This window comes from Perca flavescens, chromosome 16, assembly GCF_004354835.1.
Source record: "Perca flavescens isolate YP-PL-M2 chromosome 16, PFLA_1.0, whole genome shotgun sequence".
NCBI classification, from domain to species: Eukaryota; Metazoa; Chordata; class Actinopteri; order Perciformes; family Percidae; genus Perca; species Perca flavescens.
In genome coordinates this window covers 18,863,946-18,882,295 of record NC_041346.1, presented here as the reverse complement: position 1 = coordinate 18,882,295, position 18,350 = coordinate 18,863,946, and the positions used below count along the sequence as shown (strand labels likewise).

The 18,350-nt window shown below is 42.3% G+C and overlaps 2 protein-coding genes across 8 annotated transcripts; one reads left to right on the top strand and one right to left on the bottom strand.

Moving 5' to 3' along the window:
* Positions 1-1,505: 1,505 nt before the first annotated feature.
* On the bottom strand, positions 1,506-6,540 carry LOC114570689 (zinc finger protein 771). Of its 2 annotated transcripts, XM_028601135.1 has the most exons (3): positions 5,517-6,540; positions 4,209-4,429; positions 1,506-3,953 (listed from the first exon to the last, which is right to left on the bottom strand). In XM_028601135.1, the coding sequence occupies exons 1-3, from the start codon at positions 5,713-5,715 to the stop codon at positions 2,784-2,786; spliced, it is 1,590 nt and encodes a 529-aa protein (XP_028456936.1). In that variant the 5' UTR covers positions 5,716-6,540; the 3' UTR covers positions 1,506-2,783. The 2 variants fall into 2 exon arrangements, with proteins under 2 accessions (XP_028456936.1, XP_028456935.1); XM_028601134.1 differs by having other exon boundaries at positions 1,506-4,429; positions 5,517-6,539.
* On the top strand, positions 5,558-18,162 carry LOC114570687 (PH and SEC7 domain-containing protein 4). 6 transcript variants are annotated; one of them, XM_028601130.1, is made up of 18 exons: positions 5,558-6,169; positions 6,728-6,787; positions 6,902-7,278; positions 9,026-9,740; positions 10,105-10,186; positions 10,397-10,715; positions 10,845-11,873; positions 12,675-12,755; positions 12,883-12,995; positions 13,125-13,183; positions 13,298-13,387; positions 13,482-13,525; positions 13,630-13,802; positions 14,650-14,720; positions 15,246-15,391; positions 15,484-15,628; positions 17,078-17,224; positions 17,311-18,162. In XM_028601130.1, the coding sequence occupies exons 4-18, from the start codon at positions 9,204-9,206 to the stop codon at positions 17,590-17,592; spliced, it is 3,318 nt and encodes a 1,105-aa protein (XP_028456931.1). In that variant the 5' UTR covers positions 5,558-6,169; positions 6,728-6,787; positions 6,902-7,278; positions 9,026-9,203; the 3' UTR covers positions 17,593-18,162. The 6 variants fall into 6 exon arrangements, with proteins under 6 accessions (XP_028456931.1, XP_028456930.1, XP_028456932.1 ...); XM_028601129.1 differs by having other exon boundaries at positions 6,728-6,815; XM_028601131.1 differs by lacking the exon at positions 6,728-6,787 and having other exon boundaries at positions 5,558-5,788.
* The last annotated feature ends 188 nt before the right edge of the window (positions 18,163-18,350 follow it).

Sequence of the window (18,350 nt, the reverse complement as noted above, 5' to 3'; positions counted from 1 at the left end):
TGATGGGCTTTTCTGATTGATTTGGCCGATTAATTGGAAAATATACAATAAATCGATAATAAAAATAACTGTTGCAGCCCTAAGAGATACCAAATCTCTCACACCTGAATACAATGGAGGTCAATGGAATTTTGTTAAAATTTTCAAATATGGCACTTAAACAAACTACAAGAACCTGCAACTTGTCTTTCCAGAAATAATGTCCCCAATAATAGTCCCCATGAAATCAGCTGATAGTGTCTTCTGTGGATATTTTAACCAGGAAAGTAGTAATTTTTCAATGTTTTGAGCACCACATTTGAAATTCCATCCATCTCCATTGTAATGGAAAGATGGGAGGCGCTTGTAACAAAATTATCAGTACAATTTATTAGCAAAACAAACAGAAATGTGCAATGCTGCTCCACAGCAGCAGAGGACAACACACAAAGGTGAGCTTGCCACGGTCTCAGGCAGAGGCCGATCTACAGACAGACAGACAGACAGACACACAGACACACACACACACGTCTGGCTGTTCACCGGTCTCTTTGACTGAGGAGCTCGTCAGAGTAACCTGGAACACCTGAGTGTGCCCAGGCTATTTTAGCCCCCTCCCTCACCTACTCAGGCCTAGTCCACACGGACACGGGTATTTTTATAACCGTGACTTATTTTACTGTGGTTCGGCCTTCCGTCCACACGAAAACGCAGTTTCAGGGCACTGTAACCGAACATTTTTGAAAACTCCGGCCAGGGTGAGCATTTTCAGGAACGCCGGTTACAATGTTGACGTGTGGACAGTATAACCGGGTTTTTTTGCCTTGCGACGTCAGTGTGCGCCGTTATCCGCTGTGTTTGACGTCATATTGTGCGCCGCTAACTGCTTTGTTGATGATTCTTTGCAATGGCTTGACAGCGTGTTTTTGCGTTTTCATGTGGACGGAGATTCATTTGCAAATTTCTAGTCTTTACTGCTTGACTCACTACAGCAAACCTGACAGTTCATATAAGTGGTGTCTAAACACACAGTATATGTAAATGAAAGTCACAGTAGAGTTGGGATTTCTAGAATATATACCAGGAATTAAAATTGTGACATTATTATATGTAACACTAAGCCAAAACATCTTAAAATACTGAAAAACACATTCATACACAAAATTACTTGCAATCATGAATAGGGGAAGTACAGTATGAGTGTGCACCAGAGTTTGAGCAGACTGTGAGCAGGAGAGGATCGGTCTGGGAACGGAGGCGAGGAGTGAAGAGCCGAAACCAGGTTGATGCGGCTGATCCATGAATACATACATACTGCACTTTGGTTCTGAGAGGAAAACAAACAGGCCTGAAAGAAGAAAACCCTCCAGTCAGCCGTCTGCAAACGGAAGACTTGTGGCTACTTGGTGTAGTCGGCCGCCTGCTCGGCCAGAGAGTGGTGCGCAGGCGCACACACACACACCAAAATTACCAATCCCTACGTAACAAAGACATACAAAAAGCTTTTGGTTAACTTTTCTCTTTAATTTAGACACAAATCACACAAAAGTAAGTCACAATAAAGTCCTAGTAGCAAACACTCAGTTTAATATACATTGCTGTGCAGGTATACCAACCAGCTGCCACACAAAACAGTAGCTCTTTCATCATAAACATGACATTTTACTCCTGTGTGTTAATTGTACATATTTCACGGTAAGATATGCGCTTCCAACAGTGAACGACCTAAAACGGATCCTCTAGAAGCTCCACATTCTCTGAGATCAGCAAAACAATTATTTACTATTCAATCGAGACGGATTATTTGCAGGAACATTATTTTCAGTAACATTACTAGACAAATACATTCGTGTCAGTTTAATGGATTGCCGACTGTATAGTTAAAGCTATATACAGCAATATATGAATGATCTTCACCTTAAGTCACTGGTGCAGCACAGATTTCTAACCCTCTGACTACTACGACATGTATACATGAGCATCATAATATCTTAATTCTAAAACACTTATGTTGTTGTTTTTATGTTATTGTTGTTATACTGACCCCTGTGGGAACATTTTATTTTCAAGGAGGTCAAAAGTCAGGACAACAGAAGAGAAACCTGAACCTGTATTTCAGTGTCTTGCTTCAGCAGGTCGGTTGAAATCATCCTGACAATCTGACAGACATTGCATTGAACTCCTCCTTTAAAAAATTTCAAAAATACCAACATTTTGGTAACATACAGCATGTTTAAAAGAACAACTGTTCTTTTAATGAAATGTTCATTATCTGTCTCTTTACACTGCTGCAAGAAAGAAGACAAGAGGAATATTAAAGTTTATCAATCAAGATAAAAAATAATCAATCAGTCATGGACCTACTAAATCACAGCAAAGACTAGACAACAGTGTATTGCACTGTACCACAACGACAACTACAGTTTTGAACTCAGGAACAGCAGTTAAGACAATAATAATCTAAACTCAAGCTCCGCTTAACAGCTTTTTCTGGAGCTTTCAACCACAGCACACCACAACAGCCCTGCATTAAAACAGTGCAGGGGGCTGCATTGGTGGCGTTTTATTTAAGTTACCAAAGAAGCGATAAAATACGGAAGTCAGGAAGTCCAATTTAATTAACAGACTAATACAAAGCATTTAAATGCTTATTACTATTAGACACCAAAATACTGCACAACAGTTAAAGCTGTAATACCTGCTTATGTAGGCTGTGAGATGTGATTCTGAAAAAGCTAGTTAGTTGATCTTGATTTAAGATTATTTAGTAAAATTACATACAGCACTCATTCTCAGCTTTTATATTACTCATCTTCTAAGACTTTGGTTCTAATTTCTGAAGGTGTCTCCGAAGCTGATGGGCGTATTGTTTCCGCCTCGCTGGTGCTTCCCTCGCTCTGAGCCTTCTGCTCCTTGGTGGCGTGCATCTTCAGGTGCTTTTTAAGGGAGGACTGGTCAGTGTAGGTCTTTCCACACTGGCTGCAGAGGAAGACCTTCTCTTTGGTGTGCACCAGTTCGTGTCTCTTCAGGTGACCCGACCTGCTGAAGCTCTTGCTGCAGTACGAGCAGCTGTACTCCTTCTCTCCGGTGTGAGTCCTCTGGTGCAGTTTCAGGCTGCTGGCCACCGTGAACTTCTTGCCGCACTCGTTGCAGCTGTACGGCCTTTCTCCTGTGTGCATCCGCATGTGTATGGTGAGGTGGCCTGCCTGGCTGAAGGTCTTCTTACACAGCTCACAGCTGTAGGGCCTCTCTCCAGTGTGAATCCTGTAGTGTGTTTTGAGGTCACCCAAGCCGTTGAACCGTTTCCCGCACTGAGCGCAGCAGTAGGGCTTCTCACCGGTGTGGATCCTCTCGTGTATACGCAGGTTGCCTGCATTGCTGAAAGTTTTGCCGCACTCCTGGCAGCTGTAAGGCCTCTCCCCGGTGTGTGTCCGCAAGTGGACTTTGAGCTGGTTATGCTCGTTGAAGCGCTTCCCACAGTGCGAGCAGGAATACGGCTTCTCTCCCGTGTGGACGCGTTTGTGTATCCTGAGCTGACTGGGATGGGCGTATGTTTTACTGCAGACGTTGCAACTATAGGGTCTTTCTCCTGTGTGGGTACGCTTGTGGGATTTGAGGAGATCGGCCCGGCCAAAGCGTTTGCCACAGTAGCTGCAGCTGTGCGCCTTTTCAGCGCTGTGTGTCTTGATGTGGATGTTGAGCGAGGCTGCTCGACTAAATGTTTTGGGACAGGTGGGACAACGGAGAAAGTTGTCACGGATCTCCAAAAAGCCATCTGCGGGAACAACGGCGTTTTTCTCCTGCACCATTACTTCTGGTTCCACAACTTGTCTGCTCGCTGCCTCAGGATCTATTTCTGATTCAGGGTAATATCTCATTGCATGCTCCAACTCTTGCTTAGAGAAAATGTCATTGTCACCATACTGCAGCACGCCACTCTGCTCCTCTTCCTCTGTCTTAATGAACTGTCCACCCTGCATGTAAGTGTCAGAAACAATGGTGACTTTAACTTCACTGTCACTGCCTCTGGATTCTTGTTCAAGGCCTGTAGATGGCGGCAGTGGTGCATATGCATCATGACTGTCAAAACTGACCTCCGTGCTCTCATTTTTTATTGGCCTCATTGTCAGATTGAGAAGGGATGGAGGCTGGGAGAGGTCAATAGCACCACTTTCATCCAGGCCAGGCTCTGTTTTTACAGATATCAAGTTTGGGGTTGACACACCTACCTCTGCTGTGTTCATACATGGTCTCTCTACCATATGATCAGTCTGCAGTAAAAAGGAGGAAGGGGATATGCTCTCCCTCATCTTGTCTTTCTGCTTTCTCCTGAAGCTCTTCTTGTCACTGCTGCATATGGACATCTTGAACGTGCCCTGGGTGGAGCTGACGAGACGACTGTTCCATTCTGAAGTGAAAGACTTTTCAGTGGCATCTTGTTCACAAACATCTGTAAAAAAATAAAAGAATAATGACTCAACAAACTAGTACAGACTGTAATTTAGAGTTGTTATAAGTGGAGACGAGTTGGAACTAAGTGAAGTTGCGGGCCAGAAAAAGAACAATGAGCTGAAAGACACCAAAATGCTCCATAGAGCTGAGGGCAGCTGGGGCTTTGTCACGGCAACTGACCCACTTAACATTACAAAGCCATTTGATGCACTTCAAATATTAAGACATTCATTAGCCTAGCTTTACCCAGAGGATACATAAAGGCACCCTGATGAGTTTTTATTGTAAACAACACAAAATGAGTATTATTAAGGCTGAACTAAACATGATGAATGCATTTCATACAAGGGGATATCACAGATTAGATATTACAATGTGTAAAAAAAATATGTCTGGAACATTCTTAAAATAATATCTGTAGAAATTCTAAGGAAGTGGTGTTGATGTTTTTATTGATGGCCAACACTGGGATGGATGGATGGACTGACACACACACACACACACACACACACACACACACACACACACACACACACACACACACACACACACACACACACACACACACACACTTAGTTGCAGTAGCTGTTCTTAAGGCTCATACTCTAAAGAATTTGGTGCACACAGTTTAAAAGTTCTAGATAACACAGTAACGTTAGATGAAAAGTGTGATTGATTCCTGCATTTTGAAAAATATTGTACATATTTACATCTTCAGGTACACAGATTTGTGGTTTACTGTCTATAGTAGAATTGTCTTTAACTTAACCTACCATCAGTATGGGCAGGACACTGTGACAGTAATGTACTACAGTGTAATTAGTACTGTATTAGACAGGATCACTGAAACCAATGCCTATTTTCTACCTCATAAACGTTTGCACGGGCTTGTTTTTAATGTACTTAAACCTGCATTTACGTCTGCTTCCGGTCTTCTGCCTCCTCCTGTAGTGTACACATACACAGGCACAATTTGCTGACGATGCAGGGAACGCTCGAACAAAAGATCATCGGCTGCATGATACTACAGTGTCCATTGTCGCAACGCAGACACCCTTATATTTGCGGAGCGTAGACGACCATACCTTTTGCAGCAGACTCTGTACTTTTCTGTGCAAGCAGCAGCCGCTTCAGGCCCTCGTTTTCAGACTCGATCCTGTGTATTGTGCCCTGGTACTCAGACAGGGTCCGGTCCACTGAGTCCAGGATGTCGCTTACTGTGGCTTTAAATATCTCATTCAGAGAAGACTCCAGGAAGAGTTTGAGATCACTCGACTTGGCCATGTTAGACCGAGCGGTTGCAGCTGTGGACAACTCGCCAGATGTTTTGTACACGGTTGAAAGTATCTGGAAAAAAGTGGGTGTGTGGCTGTGCGACTCTGTGCTGCCGTGTGCGGAAGAAACAAAAGCAGGAGACAGTCGCACGAAAGTGACGGCGAGGAGAAGCTGGTTTTGTTTTTGCTTACAAGTCTGCAGCGCCCCTGCTGGTGTGGAGGGGAGTCGTTAGATTAGCCGGGGCCCAAGCTAACGTTACTGTGATACTGTTTACACAAATAACAACGGTGAAAATGGTGTTTAAATAACAAGAAGAACTGCAAAACTATAGCAGCACTACTAGGACACTAACGTTACTACTTAGCGATACTACTAGTACCACCACCTCTACTAAATCAGCTACTACAGCCACTAGATAGCAACTAACTCACTACAGCTGCAAGGATGCTCACATAAATGCTAGGTAATGCTAATATTTTATCAACGGTAATCTAAATGCTTATCATGCTAATGGAACTTATTACAATGTTTACTTAGGTTAGTATGCTCTAACTTTAACGTAACGCTAGCTAACTGCAACAAAGGTAGTAACAGGAGTGCTAATCATTTTAATGAAAATACTAATTAGTTAGCTAAAAATACTGATACCCGTGATGAATGCCATACCAGAAAAGCTAATAATGATTTTGCAACTGCTAGCTAGTTAATCATGTGAGTAATGATAGCTAATTATGACAAAGCAGCCAGTAACGCTGCAAACAGTAAGTTAATGCTAAAACTAAGAAATAAAGTAATTCAGCGCTAAAAAAAAGAAAAGAAAAATTCTAACAAAAAGAAATATGCAATCTTGTGAAGGTAAGCCTTTTAACACACGTCTATGTTAAACAGGTGGTTCTTCCCATAGCCAGACACCAAGCCAGTAAACCAATAGTAAGAGGCCCAGCTAATTCAAGTGCAGCTAATGACTTGTGTACATTGAATCTAGATAGTTCTGCCACATGATTCCTCCTGTCATTTGCAGGAATGAAGCTGAGCCGCTCCCCTCACCTGACCTGTATGTGTGTGCTTGCATGCCTTCAAGGTAGTGGGCGTGGACAGAGGCCTCTAAGGTGTCTGAGCGATTAGGTCATCTGCCAATCACAATGTCCCCTTTATTTCTTCCTCTTTGAATACATTTATCCCATTTTTTCCACAGCCATACCTACAGAGAGAGACGTCGGTTCTTGATCTATCCCAGATGGACAGGCAGCATGAAGAAGAAGAAGGAGGAGGACCTGGTCCAGTCTAGGACTTGCATGCATCGTTATGCGACACCACAGACTATAAGGCTGCTCGGCTTAAAGAGAGCGGATGTGAGGCTCTTTTGTTGTGCGCAGCAGGTTCAGATGTAACTGAGGGTTATTTGTATGCTTGTGTGCATGTGTGTGTGGGTGAATGTGTCTGTGAAGGTGCAGCACTTTGACAGTAGTATAAACCTGGTATAACACAGCGGCGTGTCTTTCCCTCTCACAAGACTTTAAAACCTCACAAGCCTGTTCATCATATGATGTTGCTTTAAAGAGCCTGAAGGGGGTAAGTCATGCTTCACAGTTGAAAAGATTTCTACTAATAGGATTTTTTTTCATTTTTTTTAAGCTCTTTGAGGTTTGGATAGTGTTCAAATTCAGGTCTGTACCATGTTTAATGAGTGACACAGGGAGTTTTTGTGTTTATCCTCTTTAGACAAATTCTATTATTATACACATAAGTCATTTCACAACTTTCATTTTACCCACTGTGACTGTGTTCCTCTTTTTTATTTGATCCTCTCTGGTATGTTTTTTATATTTTAACTTCCTCTTTAATATTTTGTTCATCATCCTCTCAAGCCTGTGGTGTGGCTGTATAAACCTCCCATGCATTGTAAGCAACATCTCCTGGTATTCTCCACTTACTGTGGGTTGTTTGAGTAACGTTTGGCTGAAGGTATCCTTTATTTTTGTTTTTGATTTGATGGAGGTGAAAAAGAGTTTCTATCTCCGCAGTCGTCTAAGTGTTTCATCATCAACAGTGCTGCCAAAGATAACATCACACACAGAGGATAAACTGTGTTATCATTTGAAACAACATTTTCTGAAAGAGCAGCAAGACATTGTAATCATTACCGTATCACATCAGAATGGTCCAAACTATTTCTAATTTTAGTTTATTAAACTTTCAGATTCTCATTTATAAACCTTAAGGGAGACAATACAGCTGCTTTAACATTTTAAATGTATGTTTTAGTATCTACACATTTTAGTTTCAAACTGTTTTTGTTTAACAGGAGGCGGATCCTCTTTGTTAATCTTTGTTAACTCTTGTACATGTTATGTACTGTAGCACTTGTCGCACCCTGACAGGAACTGAGAAGTGAGCACCCACACAGGAAATGTGGTCAAGGTCTGTCCCGGATGTTGGTTGCATGACGTGAATAGAATGATTAAGATAGAGAAGTATAGAAATAAAAAGCATGACAGAGAGGGAAAGATAGACAAAGGTGATATCAAAGATTAAAGTAGGAAGAAGAGAACAAGATATGTAGTTTGATATTTTAACTGTTATCAACTGTACAAACACAGATGATAAGTTGTTGTTAAAGTTCTATCGCTGTTGCATGCAGTTCAAATTTGGACCCTTTCACGGTTTTATCCTTTGCCCAGAGTCACTGTGCAGCGTGGTGATAAAATGATAAACACAGGACGCAGGCAGTTAAACTGCTCACCAGAAACAGCCCCTCAACCCCACCCTCTGCCTCTTTCTTAATCCACACCATACACCTCTGTCTCTTTTTCTCTCTATCTCTCTTGCTCGGCAGATTTTCTGTGTCTGTGGTCAGGAAGTATAAGTGTGACATTTCACTAAAGGTCTATTGCCCTGCACTCCTGCAGTGCCGCACCAAGAAGTTAAAAACAATTGAGAAATGAGCATTGCATGCTAAAAAAAACCTTCTCCAGATTGGATTTGACATACAAGTGGTGAGTGTGTGGAGTATTTTTGTGCTATCAGGGCCAGACATTATTTTACTTTGGTTATGTTCTTGCTCGGACCCACTAACTCTACTACCAAATATAGTAGTCTTATGAATGGCTTTTTTGTCTCTCAGCAAATCAGATGTTTCTCCTGTAGCCTTCCCAACAAGTTTTTATTTATTTAATGAAGAATCCATTTAGCAGAACAATTTTGTTTTTACACGATGTTACGGCTCCCAAAATTCAAGGGAAGAATTGTTCATGCTGCTTCAGATAGGGTTGTGGTAAAATACCTTTGAAATGTTAATGGGTTTTTTCTCTTGTCTCAGATCTGTGAATGGTTCCAGTGGAGGTTGTAACATGCTGCAGGATTTCACATTCATGGGATCTTACAAAATGATCATCATTCATCCGGCAGAGGAGGACATTTTGTAGCGAGACATTTACCGCTACAGCATCTTTTACCAAAACCCACAAACGCCCCAACAACGGAACTGACAGAGATTCATGCTGCTAATGGAGGAGCAAAACTTGTGCACCTCTTTGCCAGATGTTATAGATTCAGTCCTTCAGCCGCCTCAACAAGACTCATGGACCTCTATCGACCACCAGTACATCAATGGAGAGCAGGAGAGCATTGATCTGGGCGACACAGAGCTACAGATAAACCAGGAACACGGGACAGATCAACTCAATCCCTCCCCAAAGGCAGGACGAGAGACTCCTGAGGAGACAGAACAATGGGAGCAGATAATATGGCCGGTGTGCCCCATGACCTGCACAAGTCCTCAGCTTTCCTTTGCCACAGTGCAGTGGGACATACCCGATCCCTCTGCGGAGACACTTTCATTCATGACTGACAGCAGCTCGGCCAGTGAGGCGGACTCTGGCGCTGTGACGAGTCTAGACATCACTTCCCCGTCACTTCACCAATCTCGAGCCATTAATGCTGAGCTTTACACGAGGGAGGGCAAAAGGGAAGAAGATGGGTTTGATTCATGGCTTCAGAACTCCAATTTAGAGTGGACAGAAACCAGCTCAGAGGTACGTACTGTGTGTGTGGAGATACAAGGCGACGTGTGATGTTGTCAAGCTGCCATTATTTAGAATTTTGTCTGTATCTGTGCATTTTCTGTGTGTATATACGCCTCTAGATAGTTTCCTTTGCCAGTAACCGTTCCTTCTCTAAGCGCTGACTTGACTCTGGCCTCACCACCTCAGTCTCTATCTCTGCTGAGACGAGTGTTTGGGTCACTGTAGTAGCTTGAGCAGTGGTGGGAGTAATAGAGTGGATGTAATGTTGGCCGGATGAGGCTCAGAGTGCAGCTTCTTACTATGAAACAGCTGGCAATCGCAAGCTCTAGCACAAATCATTTTCATGATCAATGGCCTGTGTTGCAATTTCCAGCCATGTGATGCTGCAGATGTGCAAGAGCCACCGACACAGGAAAGGGAAGATCCAACACATGAGCTGTTAGACTGTAATAACGGTACGTATTTCTCGGAGAGACACTTTCTGGTCTTTTTCTATCTTCTAGTTTTTAAACGGGAATTTTTTTGTTTTCATTTGTGGTTCAGTTAAATAATTCATGATTCTTTGTTTCTGGAGTTTGTGTTATGCTTGTGGCCTGTTCATTTTTACTAGAAATATATTCTGGTTTAGCTGCAAAACTGTGATATTCGCCATCTTCTTCTTACAGAAATTGCACAGAGGACGGACTCAGAAGAAGAGGAGGGACTCTTAGGAACCTCAGATCCAGAAACTGCAGACTTAATTGATATTCTTAAAGAGAATGAAGTCTCAAAAGATGAAGCGGACAGTTTTGTAGATCTAAAACTAGAAGAGGAACAGGAGGAGCCCAGCATTCTGCTGACTGGACAGGGAGAATCAGAGGAAGAGCAAACTTCTGCAAATGGTGTTGAGAAAGAGGAGGAAAAAGAGGGAGAAGAGGAGCAGATAAAAGTGTCCTGTACTGAAGAGAGTGATGAGGCAAAAACTGTCAGTCGTCTGAGTGATGTGTGAGTATCATGGGCTTAATTTAAGAAAGGGAACAGGAAGTGTGTGTGAACAGTAAATGCATTCATTATGTTAAGTACGGTATTATGTGCTATTATAACTACAATGCATATTTCATCTGCACTTTGTAGGGAGCTTCCTGCAGAGCCAGTACAAGCTGACGATGCTGGACCAACCATAAACCCAGATAAGCTAATTCATCTGCAGCAGTCAGAGCTTTTGGAGGAAAGGCGGCACTCAGGGACTGGAGAGGACGTAGAGATAGTAGAACGGTTACATGAAGATCCCACATTTCAGGCTGAAGAGCCAGAAATGTGTCAAGATGTAGATCAGAACTTGGACCCTGAACAGTCAGAGGCTGCGGACGACAGCGAAGAACCATCGATACAGGCGGCAGATAATGCAGAGAGAATAGAAAACTTACCAGAGATAGTAGAGCTGACTGAAAAAAACTGTCGTTTTGAGCGACGAGATAGTGACCAAACGACCTCACAGGACGTAGAGGACGTAGACGTACAGCCTGAACACGCCGAATCCGAGCAGTTTGTGACAGCCGAAGAGCCAGAGCAGATCCAAGCAGAGGTGACACAAGACTCGGAGCAGTCAGGACTGTCGCAACATCTGGAACAGTCACCAGAGATGGAACTGACAGAAGAGTCAACCCATCCTGAAAATGCAGACCTGCCAGAGGACTCCACTCAGTCGCAGCAGGCAGTTTGTGTCGAAGCTGAAGACCCCGGAGTGGCAGAGCAGCAAGAACAGACGGAGCCATCCGAGCAAAATGAGCAGACGCCGCAAACGACCGACTTGTCTCAGCCAACGCTCTCCGAGCAGCTTGTGCAGCCAGAGACAGACCAGTCAGAAATAACAGAACATCTGTCTCCCGAGACCGAGGTCAATCAGCAGACAGCAGAGGCCGAGTTCAATCAGGTGTACAAACAAGCTGAGACGTCACGTCAGGGTGAAGAAGTAGGAGGTGCTGAGGATAGATCCGGGCAAACAGTTGTTGCAAATGGAGAGCAAACCAAACCCTCTGAGACTGCAGTGCCTCCTATTAATGGAGAAGACGTGAACAGAGAGATGGCCTGCAGCCTCGCTGAACGGCTGTTTAAGTTGGATGGGATCCAACGTGTGGACGTGGTGAAGCACTTAGACAAAGAGTAAGCCCATTTCACATACTCATATTTTATCTTCCTTTCTTTTGAACTCTAAACCCAAAACTTTTTTTTGGGAGCTTTTAAAAGTCAGAGAAAATAACCCTGGTGATGTCATCAGGGGGCATCTCGGCTACCAATTAATAACAGAAAGTATGTGTTACAAACTGGGGGGCGTAGAGGATAATAGACTTTGGTATTAACCAGATCCGGTCCATAGTCTAATGAAAGATGCTATTGAGTTGCATTATGGGAAGCGTAGCATGGAACAAAAAATCAGGGTATCTTAACCTCTGCTGCCTGACAAAAAATTGCTGGAATACCCCTTTAAAGAGAAACCTAACACCAGGTAGAAAAGCAGTGTTTCACCGCGTCTCTGGTTGCACATGTCATTGGCTTATGGTTATTATAACATTGAGATTTAGCTAAAAAATCATCCTGTCCTGGTGACAGGTCACATTACAGTAAATTCTGAATGTCTTCTGGACCTTTTTGACAGTTTGAGTTGAGTGAAATGACCACTAAGTTCCTCTGTATGCTCGGCCATCATATTCAAAAAGCCATCTTTTCTTTTTTATTGTTTTATCCAGACCACATCATTTTCCTTTGCCTCCCTTTTTTTTATATTAAATGCCGGCCATAATCATCCCTGAAATATTGTCAAGATATTGAGTCAAAGAGACTTTATTTGTTTTCTATTCTGTCCCAGTAAAAAAAGTTTTTAGATTAATATAAAGCTTATTGTATGATTTCTAAGACATTAAGTGGTCATAACACTGATACAGAATGTGTTGTGTGTCTGTTTAGTAATGACTTCAGTCGTGCTGTCGGGGAGGAATACCTCAAACTCTTTGACTTCACCGGGGAAAGTCTCGATCATGCCCTGAGGTGAGAATTACAAAGGCGGAGCTTGGATTTTTTTTATGCAGTAACATCTCTCACAAAACACACTCATAAAATGTTACGAGACAATCTCTTTTTTCCCTTGGGGTTTCTCTCGCTCTCTCTTTCACAGATCTTTTTTGAAGGTGGTGGTACTGATAGGAGAGACTCAGGAGAGAGAGCGAGTGCTGCAGCATTTCGCCTGCCGCTTCCATCAGTGCAACCCTGACTGCTTTACCTCTTCAGGTGAGCTTCAGTCATGGTTTACTCTTCGTTCTCTGCTCAAAGATACAGCAGCGAGCGCTCACATATGACAGATGAATGAGTAATTTTTCCTCTTTATTTATTTATTTATTTATTTTTTTACATCCTCAGAGCCTGTATTGGCTCTCACATGTGCTTTGATGCTTCTCAACACTGACTTGCATGGACAGGTAGGAAACATTTATGACTATTTACGTCTTAAGTTTTGTTCTGACATGGCACTGTGTTACCAGATGATCTCTGTGAGGCATTTAGTCAGTCACACGTTTTGTGTGTTTTAACAGAATGTAGGAAAATCCATGTCCTCATCTAAATTCGTATCCAACCTCAATGGGATGAATGAAGAAGAAAACTTCAGCAAGGATCTCTTAAAGGTAATTACTGTCGCTGATTATTTTTTTCAGAAACCAAAGTAAAATCCTTGTTGGTGAAAGTAATTGGACTTTTTCCTCTCCATCTACATTGCAGAGTCTTTACAATTCCATAAAGAGTGAGCCGCTGGAGTGGGCTGTGTAAGTGCACTGATATAAATACTGTCATAAAACATCATCTGTTCTTCATTCTTCACATATATAATCTCACACATACAGTAAGAATCTGTCCTTGCATGTTAAAGTGACGAGGAGGAGTTGAAGAACTCTGTGTTGGTGGACGAAGACGCAGGAGAAGATGCGCCGCTGCGTTCAAGAGCCAACCCCTTCCAGGACGTTCCTCATGACAAAACGGCCCCTGTGGTCAAACAGGGATTCCTCCAGAGGAAGCTGCATGCTGACATTGACGGCAAACGCAGTGAGTGAGACACAAACATCTGTCTAGATTATTTAGCCTTTGAGGATAGTCAGGATTTAAAGGCACAGTCCGTAACTCAGTTAATTTGACATAAAAAAAACAACATGAGATCCTCTGTCAGATGGGAATTGGGGTGAACTGAGGATTTCTGATGTTTGGCTTTGCTACGGTGTCTGAAATGAAATATATGTAATCAATCATGATTTTAACCACATTTTTATTTTAAAGGCAAACATTTAGTTTGACTATCTTAAATTAATTAGTTATTAAGATATTTCATTGTCATTTGGCCTATAGTAAACCTTTAGGAGGCAAAACTCTAACCTTTCACATTGTGTAATGAAATTTGATGTGTAATTTAAATGTTTAATTATTATTATAAATATTATTATTATTATTAATTTCTATTTTATTTCGCTTTTTGCTGGATTTTACGTTTTATTTAAATTAACATTTTTTTGTTAATAATCACCATTTAATGTTTTAAATAGATTAAATTTTTTTTAAATGCATGCAATGACTGAGCACACCACATCCTGTAAAATGTTATTTTTAGGTAACTCAACAGCACTCACTATTATAAGAACTACGCAATGGGTCAGTGCTCTTGTCAGTTAAAGAAATAAAGAGATTGTATACAATTTCAACTGATAATTTAAAGTTGAGATACTTCTCGGACATGTTGATAATGCAGTAGGCCGCTTCAGCTCTTTCTTTGTTGGTGAACCCTGCATTTTTGATAATTTCTTGGCGTTCTGATGATGTTAAGTTCTCATTTGTAACAAGTGGCCTTCATTATGAAGGACTTTAATATCAATGCTGTCTAATGAATGTTTCTGTGTGGCAGCTCCATGGGGGAAGAGAGGCTGGAAGACTTTCTATGGAGTGCTGAGGGGAATGGTCCTTTACTTACAGAAGGTCAGTAACTCAACTCTTGGTTTTTCAGCATTATCCAACGGCACTCAATAGCATTCAATATTTATTTTCCTATTGTTGTGTTCCTATTGTTTCCTAGAGCCGGGTCATTTTATTAAATCAAACCGAATTAGACCAAATAAAAGGATTATTAAGGTGTCAAGTCAAGTTAAGTTACTTTATTTGTCCCCCAGTGGGGCAGTTTGTTATGCAGCAGGTAGTATAATAAAATCACACACAATCATACACACAATACAGAGATTGCCTACCTTGCAGGCAAATTGTGTGTGGAGTGTGGTATTCAGTATTGTCAGTGGTGTAAATGTGCATGAGTGATGATGTGTGTGCGTAAGTGAAAAGTGCAACCAAAGAAAACCACGTAAACGAAACCAAAAGGGAAACCAACGAAAGAGAGCCCAGAGCTACACTGCAGCCAGGCTAAAATAGCCTGGGCACACGTAGGGGTCGTCACACTACAGTATAGGTAATGTGTGTGTGTGTGTGTGTGTGTGTGTGTGTGTGTGTCAGGATGATTACAGGAGGGATCAGCCGACTAACGAGGAGGTGGTGAGTGTGCACCACTCTCTGGCCGAGCAGGCGGCCGACTACACCAAGAAGCCACACGTCTTCCGTTTGCAGACGGCTGACTGGAGGATTTTCCTCTTTCAGGCCTCGTAAGTCACAGAAGTGTGCTTGTGCTTGTGTGTGTGTTTTTGTTTGTGTCAGAGAGTCGAGCAGTCAGTGTCACTGTTTGTTTTCCTCTAAGATCCAAAGTGGAGATGTATTCATGGATCAGCCGCATCAACCTGGTTTCGGCTCTTCACTCCTCGCCTCCGTTCCCCGCCGCCGTCGGCTCTCAGAGGAGGTTCTTCAGACCGATCCTCCCCTGCTCACAGTCTGCTCAAACTCTGGTACACACTCATACTGTACTTCCCCTATTCATGATTGCAAGTCATTTTGTGTATGAATGTGTTTTTCAGTATTTTAAGATGTTTTGGCTTAGTGTTACATATGATAATGTCACAGTTTTAATTCCTGGTATATATTCTAGAAATCCCAACTCTACTGTGACTTTCATTTATATATACTGTGTGTTTAGACACCACTTATATGAACTGTCAGGTTTGTTGTAGTGAGTCAAGCAGTAAAGACTAGAAATTTGCAAACAGACTGAGTAGGTGAGGGAGGGGGGAAGGGTCCAGGTGGGTTCCGGTACAGAGAGCAGCTGGCTGGCAGACTTGAGTGTGGGTCTTGATCCAAAAGACAGTGATCCAGAGGGTGTGGGTAGGTGACGGGGTCTCCAGGACCGAGATCGGAGAATCCTTTACTTTGACAGAGCGATCAAAAGTCAGTTGCAGGCAAACAACACTGGCAAGAAATTGAGATAGAAGCTGGCAGAAACAGGCTGGCATCTAACGCTATACTGGTAGCGGTTTAAACGTACTGAGTACTTCATAAGGATCCGACGGGGACTGGACGTCTGGCTGTCCTTTTAAGTCTGCTTTCGACGAGCAGGTGAGGTTTAGTTGTGGTGACTGGATCAGCGCCAGGTGTGTGGAAAACCCAGGCCAGGCACGACCCCAAACCGACTGCCAGGGGAGAGCTAGAGGGAGACACACACAGAGAATAGACCGAACACACCAAGCATACTACAGACAGATAAAGACAAACCAAACAAACGCAATCACCAAACAACACTTTTTCAAAATGCTCGCCCTTCATGGTACAAAACTGTTACTGAACCTGTCTTAGGAATGTACCTAATTCATTGTCTCAAAATACCTGTTGCATGATCCAACTTCAACTTGCCGTTGTTTACATTTTTTCGAATTGTTGTTTCTTTTTCTCTCTCGTAACAGGAACAACCAATTAAACGTCACATATCTATTTTTGAACAATGTCTCTTGTCCTATTAAACCACATCTATGTCAATTTTAGCCCAACAGTGGCCTCTGTGGCTACATTTAACAATTACTTGATAATCATAAATGCTAAAACTATTGTCTGTTATAGCAACTTAAGCTATAAACTCCGTAAGCTACTGGTCATACCAGACCAAATGAGGCTGTAGCAGCAATTGTAATTGCTCATGAATTAGGTTAGATAGTCTCCCTTGACATGTTTGGATGATTCCTTCCCACATAATCTATGAAATTGAAAGAAGAAAAATTCTCTCAAAATGCAGTTTTATTGCAACTTAGATAAAAGTTAGTACATTACCGAAATGGAACGCTTGTGCACCTCTGCAGCTGGAGTACGACGGGGATAATTCTTTCTATTTGTTCCTCAGCAGGATTTGCATAAAACGGATTTGCATGATTTTTGCTTTTATCTGTTTTGCTGCTCTTCTCGCGTTGCAGGAACGCCAGCTGCAGTCTCATGCAGGAATGTTGGAGTCCTTCGAGGCAGACTTGTCTTACCTGCAGCAAAACCTGCCAGAGGGCAAAAAAGCCAAGGCCAAGGAGCTGGAGGAGCATCGCGTCAAAGCGGAGTACCTGCACCACGAGGTAATGAAAGCACTGTGAGTGAAACTGTGTGTATTCTGAATATTAAAGGACCCATTAGTGATCCTGTGTCTGTTCAAACCCTGCAGATGTGTCGCTATAAGATCTACATCCAGGGGCTGGAGGCCTGGAAGAGCGTGAGGAAGACCGGTAGGTTGAGCATCGCAGACCTGAACCTGTTTGATAAAGCAGTGTGTGCAGACTCTGTGGGGCAAGAAGAGGAGGATGAAGGCGGGCTGAAAAAGTCCCACTCCAGCCCTTCTTTGGACCTGGAGATTGCTCCTTCAGCGGTGATCAAAGTCAGACGCAACATTTCAGAAAGACGGACTTATCGCAGGCCCATCATTCCTCGGTGGGTCAAAGAGGCCTGAAAGGTGTTTTGTGACCAGTTAAAAATGCGGATTTATACATTTCTGCTGTGAGCTGACAAGACTTTAGTCTTTTAGTTTGTGGGAGCATGGAGCAGTGGAGCAGAGAAACAGCAGAGCCATATCTGAGGCAGTCTTTCTGCATTTTTATCTTGCAGCACTATATAAACCTCAGGGAATCCCAAACCCTCAATGTCTCTCAGGATAGAACGCGTGAACCTGATTTGTTGAGTGACTCAAAATGTCTGGACCTAATTTATTTCGTTTTGTTGTGTTAACTTTTGTCTGCAGTGGTACTCCAAATGGTACAAATGTGCTTTCATGTGTTAGTTTTACTTACAAAAATGTAAACCACTAGAGGGTGCTGTAGTACAACACAACTCTGAGTGAAAAGAGGGGGACAGAATGTGCCGTTTTTTAAAGAATCCTAATTGCACATTTATTTGTTTATAATATTGTGTATAATATGTTGATGCCATTGTTGCATATTGTTTTCAAATGAAGGGGTTATTTCTGAAATGTTATGGTTTTTTTTCTCTTTGGGGAAAAATAAAATGTTACTTTTATTCATCATTCGGTATGGGTGACTATTTATGGATGTCAACACTTTTGGTTTGAGGGCCTGTAATTCGGTTCAAATGTATTTACTTTATTACTAATTCAGACATTTGCTACACAGACAGGTACTAATATTGTTTCCTTTTACAACAAAGTGATATGTAAGACTAAAAGATGCATCAATAATTTTCAACAAAGTGTGT

Bases quoted from the DNA above. Each gene is read 5' to 3' on its own strand.
- LOC114570689 (XM_028601134.1), bottom strand. From the start codon at position 5,715: ATGGCCAAGTCGAGTGATCTCAAACTCTTCCTGGAGTCTTCTCTGAAT. The intron at 4,430-5,516 runs GTATGGTCGTCT...ATTTTTTTACAG, and splicing joins TACAGAGTCTGCTGCAAAAG to ATGTTTGTGAACAAGATGCC.
- LOC114570687 (XM_028601131.1), top strand. From the start codon at position 9,204: ATGCTGCTAATGGAGGAGCAAAACTTGTGCACCTCTTTGCCAGATGTT. The intron at 11,874-12,674 runs GTAAGCCCATTT...GTGTCTGTTTAG, and splicing joins GTGAAGCACTTAGACAAAGA to TAATGACTTCAGTCGTGCTG. The intron at 13,803-14,649 runs GTGAGTGAGACA...TCTGTGTGGCAG, and splicing joins TGACATTGACGGCAAACGCA to CTCCATGGGGGAAGAGAGGC.